The sequence below is a fragment of the Hylobates moloch genome, unplaced genomic scaffold (genome assembly GCF_009828535.3).
Source record: "Hylobates moloch isolate HMO894 unplaced genomic scaffold, HMol_V3 SCAFFOLD_22, whole genome shotgun sequence".
Lineage (NCBI taxonomy): Eukaryota > Metazoa > Chordata > Mammalia > Primates > Hylobatidae > Hylobates > Hylobates moloch.
In genome coordinates, this window is record NW_026652297.1 from 30,220,037 (window position 1) to 30,232,035 (window position 11,999).

At 38.5% G+C, this 11,999-nt stretch overlaps 1 protein-coding gene across 1 annotated transcript; it reads right to left on the bottom strand.

Annotated features, from left to right (window-relative positions):
* Window positions 1–1,710: 1,710 nt before the first annotated feature.
* Window positions 1,711–10,204, bottom strand: GNRH1 (gonadotropin releasing hormone 1). The gene is made up of 4 exons (XM_032144471.2): window positions 8,822–10,204; window positions 5,671–8,273; window positions 4,056–4,151; window positions 1,711–1,913 (listed from the first exon to the last, which is right to left on the bottom strand). The coding sequence occupies exons 2-4, from the start codon at window positions 5,821–5,823 to the stop codon at window positions 1,872–1,874; spliced, it is 291 nt and encodes a 96-aa protein (XP_032000362.1). The 5' UTR covers window positions 5,824–8,273; window positions 8,822–10,204; the 3' UTR covers window positions 1,711–1,871.
* Window positions 10,205–11,999: the final 1,795 nt, after the last annotated feature.

Sequence of the window (11,999 nt, forward strand, 5' to 3'; positions counted from 1 at the left end):
CATTTTCACTCTCCCCTTCCCCTTAGTTATTTGGGCCATTTGAGAATCAAGGGTACCTCCTGAAAGCCTCTAACATCAGCATCAGGCAGTTGGATGAGCATCTTTTTATCCCATTCAAGGGAGGCCTGCAGCTGGCCCTCAAGAAATTGTCCCAAAGACAAACTTTGGCTAAGGAAATCTGATGCTTCGTGCAGGATGTGTAAGTTAAGTGGGTGTGTTGCTTTTTGTTAATGTGTTAAGTAATGTGAAGATTATATACTGTTTTCATTAAAAAAAAATAGTCACTGGGTAATTGCCTAATGGAAGCCTCTCATCTTGTTCACATGTATTGATTAATGAAATAATGCAGTTTTGCTTTTGTTTCATAAAGCAGATTGTGGATCACATCATTGCCTTTATCACATCAGCATCTTTATTAAAGATGGAGTGAAGAAATTATTTGATTACACTTCAGAGACTCTTCCAATGGAGGTATTTGGGAAATCTGTCATTGTGCAGTAGCAAATATTTGTATTAAAAAGAGGCGGTTTTCCCCGACGGGATGTTTCTCACCCCTGTTCAAATTTCTTAGCGTAAGTCTTTCCTTTTTTGAGGGAGCAGGGTAGGGGGTAGGGAGGCGAGTTCATTTGATTAAAAGAGGAAAAAGGGCTTAGATCTTTGACAGGTCAGTTTGTTACTGAGACATTGGGCAAGCTATCTGAAATTTGTTTTTTTTCCAGTGGTCTCATAGCCACTTGGAAGTATGTGGCTAAATGAGAACATCAATGTCATAGTGTCTGGGGCCTTATGGAGGATTAGTCATTGCTAAATCTACATTGACCTATGAACCCTAGTTTCCTGTTTCAGCTCCAATGGACAAAATAACCCAGCCTCCAAAGTCCAGTTCTGTTGGCTGCTCATCATAGGGCAATACTAGAATAGTGAACATGGAACCAAACATGGCTGGGTCTCTTAAACTCTCTGAGCCCCAGTTTCCTCATTTTAAAGCAAAGGCAATACTAACTACAATCCAACGTTCTTATGATGGTTAGTAAAAATATCTGTGTACATATGTAGCACAAAGCCTGTCCCTGGTCTTTTTGGAGAAAGAATGGTGGCAATGCTATCTGACCAGCGGACATAGGAGCAATAGAGTCCCGTCTCCAACAGTCTGTCTGTACTCCATTGTGTTTCTTAAAAGAAAACCAAACAGATCAAGCAGATGAACACTCTATTATTTTTTAGGTCTCAGTCCCAACCCTCATTGTGCACCACTTGGATAGATTGTGTGGGACCAGAAGGAGCACTGGACTAGGAGTCCTTGGAGGCCCCCTCTCCTTACCCCCAGGCCTCACTTGGGTTCCAGTAAACTTTCATAGGGTTTGGAGACAATCAAGGGGGGGAACTTCTTTCCAAGTGGGAGAAAGCCTTGGCCATGGCCCCACCTCAACTTCTGAAGAGTGTGGTGGAAGGTAAAGTTATAATCCCATAGAAACTGGTGCTGAATCAGCTTTTTCTGGCTGGACCAGTATGTGGCTGTTCTGCTTGTGGGTAGATGCAGGGTATGGGTGCTGGAGAGCCTCAGATCCCTTTTGTCAACAACAGACACTTTATCTCATCTGCCCTCCCATCTGCCACCTGTATACACACATGGAGGACTCCCTTTGGTGGGCTTACAGTGCCCCTTCCCCCGGAGTTCTGAGGTGGAGAAAGATTTAACAGGTATGCCACTTCATTCACAACACAGCACTTTATTATGGAATATGCGCAACTTGGTGTAAGGATTTCTGAAATTCAGTCAATTTACAGGTATTTAATGGGTTATAAATTTTCAATGTCAGAATTATACTTAAGTCATGTTAGTAACGGTCACTCCTTCTGGCCCCGTGGATTTAAATCTTCTTCTGCCCGGTTTCCTCTTCAATCAGACTTTCCTGAAAAATACATAACAAATATATCAAGACTGACTTTACCAGCTGAATTTCATTACATTTTTGACATTTTAATTTCTAAAACATCAGTCTAGAAGGAATTGGTCTGTTTGATTTTGTACTCTAGTTAGTGCTAGGGAGACATGATAAATTGGGTTTGTTGTTTTTTTGTTTTTTGTTTTTTTTGAGACAGAACCTCGCTCTTTCACCCAGGCTGGAGTGCAGTAGTGTGATCTCAGCTCATGGCAACCTCCACCTTCCAGGTTCAAATGATTCTCGTGCCTCAGCCTCTCTAGTAGTTGGGATTGCAGGCATGCATCACCACATCTGGCTAATTTTTATAGTTTTAGTAGAGATAGGGTTTCACCATGTTGGCCAGGCTGGTCTTGAACTCCTGGCCTCAAGTGATCCACTTACCTCGGCTTCCCAAAGTGCTACGATTACAGGCATGAGCCACTGTGCCTGGCCGATTGGGTCTTTTTAAGCTACTTAATATACATAAAATCTATGTTAATAGTTTCAGGATGAGTTGTGAGGAAGGAAGTGAAAAAAAAGTCTGGTCAATTACTTTGCTATTAAACCAGCCTTTGTTTCAATTTCTTCATAATGTCACGTTTGACAAATTTCACTGCTTGCCATTTTTGTAATGCAGTAAGCAAGATTAGAAAAAGAAAGGAAGCCGGGCGTGGTGGCTCATGCCTGTAATCCCAGCACTTTGGGAGGCCGAGGTGGGCGGATCACAAGGTTAAGGGATCGAGACCATCCTGGCCAACATGGTGAAACCCCATCTCTACTGAAAATACAAAAAGTAGCCCGGTGTGGTGGCGTATGCCTGGTAATCTCAGCTACTCAGGAGGCTGAGTCAGGAGAATCGCTTGAACCCAGGATATGGAGGTTGCATTGAGCCGGGATTGCGCCACTGCACTCCAGCCTGGCAACAGAGGGAGACTCCATCTCCAAAAAAAAAAAAAAAAAAGAAAAAGGAAATAACGATGTCTGCCCACTTTTTTCTTTGTTTTGTGGGTATATTAAGTTGAAGTCACTGTAGACAATTAAAATTACAGCTTATTTTTATATATGATTTATTTGGGCTTTCCCAGCTCTTAGGCATAACTGATCGTTAACTGTAATGCCTTCTGATTGCTGCAAATAAGTGGACAATAGAGATCAGAGAATATCAACATTGAATCCAAGATTCAACTTAAGTCAGGCACAGTGGCTTGCACCTTTAATCCCAGCACTTTGGGAGGATCTTGAGGCTGGGAGTTCAAGACCAGCCTGGGCAACATAGACCCTGTCTCTACAAAAAATTAAAAAATAAAATCAGCTGGGTGTGGTGGCAAGTGCTTATAGTACCAGCTACTAGGGAGGCTACTCTAGTCTTGAGAATTGCTTGAGCCTGGGAGGTTGAGGCTGTGGTGAGCATTGATTGCACCATTGCACTCTAGCCTGGGGAACAGAGCAAGAAGATCCTGTCTCAGCAAATAATTTTTTTAAAGATTCAATTTATACATTCAATTCTTTATACTTTTTCATCAAAAACCTAGTATGATTAGTGTATTTCCATTTTGGGGGGGCAGAATTTGGAGGTGGTTATAGTCCTATCAGGAAACTGGAAATCAAATCCATCACTCTCTATAAATTTAGTAGTTTGGCATTTTTCATTCCAAAGGAGAAAAAAAAAAACCCCATCTACAGCAGTGTTTGTCATGTCTATATTCCCCAGGGTTCTGGAAAACCATGTAAGATAAAGTACAGTTGCAGGATCAGGTGGAGGGCTGTGGAGTAGCCTGGAGTGGAGTAGTCTAGGGGGTTTGGTGATTTTACTTGAAGAACTGAAATGCAGCAGTGGGAAGAAATTTGTTTTGTTGGTTATCCCAAAAGCTAGAACCAGGATTAACAGATAAAAGCTACCGAGAGATTTCAATTCAACTTCAGAAAAAACAACCAAAAAAACGTTTCAGCCCCTAGTGCTGTCTAACCACCAACTGGGATTGTCATGAAACACAGTCCTACCACAGTAACAGAGGGGTCAGGAATGTAAGCCCCGCAGTAGCTGGGAGGTAGCTGTCCTAAGTGATCCCCAAAGGCTTATCCACCTCTAGAGCTCTGTGCTATGATCATATTATGATCACTTTAACTTACCAGAGCTCCTTTCAGGTCTCGAAGGGGAGAACGTGGCTGCTGCATGGTGCATTCGAAGTGTTGGGTTTCTGCCAGTTGACCAACCTCTTTGACTATCTGAAGAAAGAATGTGATGCTTTGAGATGGAGATAAAGAAATGAAATGGTGTTTTCCATTTCCACCAAAAAATTGTGGAGAGTGGGGTCAAGGGGGATGTGGGGCTGAGGGGGATTAGGAAAGTTGCAGGATTAGCATAGGGACTTTAAGGACACAGATCTGCCATCTGACATTTCTACAGAATGGCATGGGGATCTGGAGATAATGGAGACAGCAAGAAGATATCATATTTTCCCCTTAAAGATGAAAAGAGGGAGGCACTTTGCATCTCATGAGAGTCAGTATACCCAAAAAAAGAAAAAGCAAAAAAACCCCAAGAGTTTATAGTTATAAAAAGGGTTGGTTTTTATTTTCTAGGTTTTACTAAATACGTTATAGTTCAATGAGATTTGCTTCATGTATAACCTGCAGAGAAGAGGCTTCAGATTCTGGGTCTTCTTTAATACTAAATTATCTTTATTATTTCTCAAAAAATAGATAATTCCTTCCAATGATAATGAAATGATTTAAAAATTTTCCCATTCTCAGCCATAGGTTATTTTTCAGGTTAATCAGCTAACATAGATGGCTTCTTTCCTTATATGACCCTGATGAGTGGTCATATTTTATAAATAAAAATCCTCCCGGCACTTTGGGAGGCCAAGGTGGGAGGATCCCTTGAGCCCAGGAGTTCGAGACCAGCCTGGGCAACATAGGGAAACCCCATCTCTATAAAAAATTTTAAAAATTAGTTGGGTGTGATAGTGCATGCCTGTGGTCCCAGCTGTGCAGATGGCTGAGGTGGGAGGATCACTTGAGCCCAAGAGGTCAAGGCTGTAGTGAGCTGTGATCGTGCCGCTAAATTCCAGCCTAGATAACACAGCGAGACCTTGTCTTAGAAAATAACCCCAAAAAGCAAAAAAGCAAGTACCTCACGTTAGTGTTGGTGCCAGTCCTATAATCTAATCTATATGACATTAAATCAGCATGTTTTCTACTACATTATTTTATCATCTTGAGTTTGCTAATTCCTGTATTCTACCAGTCTCCAACTTTGCTTAAATGCCCCTATCAGTAAAAAGAAATTAGAGGGCATGCATCCTTGATAAGGATACTCATTTATAAATTATAAAAATGTACTGATCTAATATCATAGATATTTTTAAAAGATGAAATGAGGAAAAAAAATACGAAGTTCTAATGTTTTTTTCCAAATCCCAAAGAATCATCTTCTGATACAGACCTTGACCCTATCCCATTGTTTCTAATTCCTTTAGCAATCCCATACACTCAGAGTATGATGTGCTATCTCACACTTGTTGCTGTTAATATATTATTTTGGAATTTTTCCAGCTCTTTGTTTAGTCCCTGTCTGAACTGAAAGTAGGAATGGGACTTCTACTCTGTAAGTGCCTTATCTCACCTGGAGTATCTAGGGTGCAACATCATAGAATATTGCCATTGGGGCTATCCTTAATGTTTAATATAGTTAAATTGAATCAAATCACTATGTCTTATTTTGAAGGTGAGAGAAACTTACCTCTTGGAAAGAATCAATCAAATTTTCAGCATCTCTCTTTCCTCCAGGGCGCAGTCCATAGGACCAGTGCTGGCTGGAACAGCCTTCCACGCACAAAGTCAGCAGAATAAGGCCAGCTAGGAGTTTTGGAACTGGCTCCATTCTAAGGTACATGAATGCACAATCAAATTAGATCCAGACAAGGTTGAGTAGAAACTAAAAGACCTCTTTAGTGAAAAAGCTAGCATCTGTATCACTAACCCTGCAGAAGACGGAAGTCAGAGTCAGTTTTTACACACAGACACTGAAACTCAGAGACACCTGCTGGCTTGCCTTGAGTTTCTTAGCCACTGGGGACAAAATGAGTACTTAAGCTCACACGTTCAGGACCTTTTTAGTACTAAAATAGTCTATACTTTTATTTTTATTGTTTGGTTATCCAAACCCCATAATTCATCCCTTATCGAGTTCATCATTTTGCTTTAACATTTCCCCTGTTGTTGATTGGTCTTCAACTCTTTCATTCCTGAGATAAAGAGAACTGAGCCATCTGTTAAGAAAAGTAGCTCCTACTAGGAATCTCTGGCTAATATAAAATTGCTTGACATTAAATGGCTACCCCATGGTACTAATGACATTTTTCTATTTATCCTTCAGTCTTCCTAGCATTACTGCTGGCTGAACCATCTGTGGGAGAGAGGACTCAACACTGTTCAAAGTAGTTAGTCCCAGACCAGATGCCTTCCTAGCCAAGGGGGCCTCTAATTTTCTAATGAAATGTGTCTCCAAGTTAATTTTCACTTGATGGGAAAGAGGCTAAAGACTAAATCAAACACTGGTCGATAAGCTGTGGGATTCCCCAAAGCCTGGATCTCTGTGGCTGGTGATGGCAAGGACAGTGAAGGACAGGACATCATTAGATACCGTCACACCTGGATTTAGCCCTTGGGCTGTCAAATGCCCTGTAGACATACAATAGCATGCAATCTAAAAAAGAAAAACTCGTGTTAGAAATAATACAAAGCCTTTTACCTGTTTAGAGGCAGAGAGCCAAAAAGATCCCAAGCTTCCCTTGAAGTAGGTTGAGTACTGTGACTTTTCTGTTTTCCTATCTTCCTTTTTATAGGGAATTTTTCCAGGACATTGAAATCTTTCCTGCTGGTAAATTATACTGCACATGGACTAGGCTTTTTTTTTTAATGGTGATTTTTAAAAATCCTCACATAAAGCCCTTTAATGGTGTATGTAATTGGAACACCCCCTGGTACATCTGTTAGATTTACTTAAGTGCAGCCATTAAAACCTCAGCTAAAACTTTTATAGCTGAGGACACAATTCAAAGAGATTAAAATCCAGCTAGATTGGATTCCCTTGAGGAAACCAGCAGACCTATCAAGAGTTCAAGGAAAATAGATGTCTTAGATTAAGTGAAGTCAAATGCATACATAACTTCCACAAAGGAGGCTATGCAACAAATATAGGACATTGAGTCAGGATGTCTGGGAGCTTCTGGCCCTTGGATTCTTCATTTGTAAAAGGAAGGTTGTAGACTACATGGACTAGATGATCACAGAGTTGCTTCCAATTTTAAAAATCTGATTTATAAATAAGTGACACTATATACCAAGTTCATGTAGGACCCTAAATCAGACAGTTGTGTGTTTGAAAATTCCCTCATCTACCCATCAGGTTCCCTGCTTGACTTACCTTGAAAGCCTTCTAAAGCATCAAAAAGGCAAGAAACATATACCGAGAGCAAGACCGTATTGAGCAGACTTACATCAACAGATCAACTCATGTCAGTAGATGCTTATTGAGTTAAATATGCAAATCACTGTTACCGGCAATGGGAACAGAAAGATGAGAAATAATAGTTATTTAATAAATAGCAAATGTATAAGAGCACTCACTACAATAGCCGTGCAAAGTGGGTATCATTACCTAAAGTTTATAGATGTTCCACCCCAGAGGTGCCAACTGTGGACATGTTATTTACACAGGACAAGCATGTAAAACACACATACACACACACACGCACACACACACACACACACACAAAACCATTACTCTTAATTAATTTGAATACATGGTTGTCTTCCCCTAATTTACCCCTAGGCTGAAACCTGTAATAGTCAAAGATCCCATCTTATTTAAATCTCTCTTAATAACCCCCCGGCATTTAGTCAGCATTCAGTAAGTATAGGTTTGAATGAATGAATGAATGAACGAACGAATGAATAGAAAGCAAAAACCTTTTAACCAGGTAAGGCCTAATGCTGCCTCTATTTCTGCATCAAAGATATGCTTTATCTGACACAGAATTAAACTTTCATGTATAATTGGCTGTAAATCCTGTTATATTAGCTAAGCTATAAGATGGCTAAAAAAAATAACTGGATATTTGTTCATTTTACAGCTGGGAATGGCAATTTCCCCTCATGTAGGATGCTAAACCCATCAGTCATTGCACAGTCTCCTCGGGAATAACTACATTTGCAGGTATTTCAGAGTAAAGAGAAATGGTGTCTTACCTAAGTAAATTCCCTTGCTTTGTCCAGCCATCTCTGTGGAGGCTGTCCAGTCCTCATGATAGGATAGAGAAGGGAGTACACTTTAAAGTATAACTGCAAATACAGGATAATTTAAAAATAAAACATAAGTATTTGACTTTGTTCCATTTAAATTATTTCATTTAGACACTTTGACTCATGTAAGTGCCATTCTGACATAAAGAGTGGAATCTCATCTCACTACAATATACAAGTAGGGACAGACTGTTTTTCAACAAGAGTTCATTATGGTTGAATAGTGCTAGTTTAAATTGTCCAATTGATTTGTGTTTGCTGAGAGATGTGCATCTAAGTATTGCTTAAGCAGAAAATGTGGTCTCTGGATAGGACTAATGAAATGAGAGTTAAGACTTGTGATGCATATTGTCAGGTAAATCACTTATCTCTGGTTAGGTAGGCCTCACTGGATTTCTTGTAGGTTATTTCTAACAGTTGGGATTAAATTTTTGAAAAATGCTTTGAAATTATTAAGATGAACACAGCAATACTGTATTACTCAGCATTCTCTAGAGGGACAGAATACACACACACACACACACACATACACACACACACACATACACACACACACACACAGGAGGGTTTATTAAGTATTAACTCACATGATCCCAAGGTCCCACAGTAGGCCGTCTGCAAGCTGAGGAGCAAGGAAAGCCAGTCTGAGTCCCAAAGCTGAAGAACTTGGAGTCCAATGTTCGAGGGCAGGAAGCATTCAGCACAGGAGAAGGATGTAGGCTGGGAGGCTAGGCCCATCTAGACTTTTCACGTTTTTCTGCCTGCTTTATACTTGCTGGCAGCTGATTAGATGGTGCCCACCCAGATTAAGGGTGGGTCTGCCTTCCCCAGCCCACTGACTCAAATGTTAATTTCCTTTGGGGACACCTTTACAGACACACCCAGGATCAATACTTTGCATGCTTCGATCCAATCAAATTAATATTCAGTATTAACCATCACAAATATGGTCTATGAATTCATCCAATATGCTGTTGTCCTTAAAGTCTCCATTAACATTGTCTTAGGTCACACAGATCTCAAGGCAAGAGTCAACTTTGTTTTGTCTTACTTTCTATAGCACCAAATAGGTTATCAAGCCACTATGCAATTAATGAGTTTTTGATATTGAATGACAAACTTAAAACCATTTAAGGATTCCATGGTTAGGTCAATTTACCAAAAAGTTAAATATAATAAATTGGGTTTAAATAATTGGATTTTATAGTTGTCATATTTTTTCTAAATTTGAAAGAATGGCTTTAGAGAAAAAAACTGCTTCATCAACATCAAAACACCTTGAAATTATTATAGCGATGATTTCATAATCTCACTGAAATGACAGATGAAAAAAATCTTTTCTTGCTCTAATGTAAAATCTCAGCAGGAAGCACTTAAGGTTAACTCCTGCTGACATGTCTAATCAGGCTGTAAAAGGGTTTCAGAGAATTAATCCTTGGATAAGGTGCTTTATACTGAAATAATGTAACCACTTTTCTTTGTAGTAATGAACCTTTTAATTTTAAAGGTAATTCTTCCTTGGGGACTTAGTGCAATTCTAAGTTTTTTTCACATATTAAAGATGATTTAAAGTTGACATAGGGCAGATTTACAGTACACATAAGAGTCATAAAATGAAATGGAGAAAATATTCCAAGTCTTGATTTATGATTGAACCCTTCGTAAGAATAATGAATTTACAACATTTTCTACTAGAATTTCCTTGAGACTATAGTTGAAAGAACTAGACTACAATAGATAGTACTGCTTACAATAGATAGTATTACTTGAGTACCAAATTTTATTAATGCAGATAATCCAGCTAGTTTAATTTTGATTTAAATCTTTTTTCCTGTCATCCCAACAACTGTATTTTTACCTATGTGTACAGACATGTTTCATCTCTAGGGTTAATGGAAGTTTTACTATTTTAATGGTTTCCTCCCTCCTTAAAATCCTCTATCCTAGTTATCAGGCAAAAAATGTCTTGGGGCATAATATTTATCCAGTCTAATAAAGCTAACTGGTAATATTCATCAATCACCTAAAGAGTGATGAATTTAACACAAACAAATTAAATGAATTATTGGGGAGGCAGTCTTTTGTTCAGAATTCGTAAGGTTTGTGTTGTTAGCATGGTGTATTTTTAAAAGAATGATAAAAATAATCATGTTTAAAGAAATAAATTTACTTTAATGGTACTTTCAAAAAGACTAATCCATAACAAATTAAGTTATACCGTATTTCCTTTGCTACCCAGAACCACACGGCTGGTTGTCAACATATATTGAAGAAATGTAAGCAAAATACAGAAAGTGATGATTTTCAAAAGGAAGAGAAGAAACTCCTTTTCAACACTTTATATCGTTTATTAATGCAGTATACATTAGATCTAAAATCTGCAGTTTCTAAGCACACCATGTTTAGATCTTTCAGATCCTTCTGCAGTTTTAGGTTATTTCTACAGAGGTACCTTTAAGTGAATGAATAACACATTCTGTAATTCCTGAAAATATAGTACAGAGTGAAATGATTTAAATATAATTTAGGCACATATTGATTATGAAAATAGATTATCTCTCAATACAATACTTCTCTGTCTTGGTAAAAACAATAAAGCAAAGAAAATAATTCATTTCTGAAGTTGCTTTCCTTCACTTGTAAAGGTCTGATCTCCTCCCACTATGCATATGTACCCTTTACTGTTAAGGAAAGCTTTGCATATGTAGATATAGAAGAATAAGCTACGTAAATACTAAAGATATGTCATTCTCCCAAAGGAGACACAGGTGGTTTTCAATGATTCCTTGCCTCATGTTGATGAGTCTGTAGAATTCAGAACCCATTTGGACACAGCTAATATCCCTGCTCTTGGGGTAGAAAATAAGGACACCAGGTCATTGGTAGGGAGGTACAGGCCCTTCCTCTGCTGCTGCAGAGACATAACGACTCAAGAAAATTGGGCTAAAATTTGTTTTAAAAAAAAAAACCACAAAAAATATAAGTAAAAGAATCACAGGTGCTGACTGATGATTGATATTACATCTTGGACCAGCCAAATGCCTTTATTTTTACTTTACATCTATTTTTTTGGTGGCTGTAATCAAATGTGTGTTTAAAATTCCTCATTCCCCACTGTAGGGTTCTAGCTGCAGTTATATTACATTGCCTTTTAGCAGGCAACTCTACCATATTCACTCATATAAGCTTTGATTGCAGTAGCTCTGGATTTAGTATCTATTTCTAAGCTGGCCCTGTGTAAACTATTTGGTATTTGAATTAAATGAATATTAATGATGCACCTTGGTTTTTTTGGTTTTGAAGTATCTTACTATGCTTGTGATGACTGTATGAGAAAACTAGGCTAACAGTGTAAATAGATAGAATTGCTTGGTCTGGTGTTGAGTGGAACTTGCCTAGAATGAAATTCTGAGAAATTCTCATTTATAAGTGTTGTAGTGATAGGTAAGTTATTCCTCCATCCAGAGTTCCACTGTACCTTTGGAATGACAGTGATGTACAACAATGTCTTTCTTTCCACTCTGTCTCAACCAGTAAGAACTGGATATTACTTTAATTTAGCTACTGTTCTGTCCTAAAAAGTAAACGTTATAAAAATGAACCTGAAAAGAGTCTTAGGGAGTCTGATCTCACCATATTCATACGGTGTGACAGGTATTTAAAGAGGGGAGGCATCACTAAAGCTATTTATAAACCTGAACAACCTTTTCCAAGTTTTCATAAAGTTTTAACAATTTAAATATCCATACTGCATCTAGGAATTCA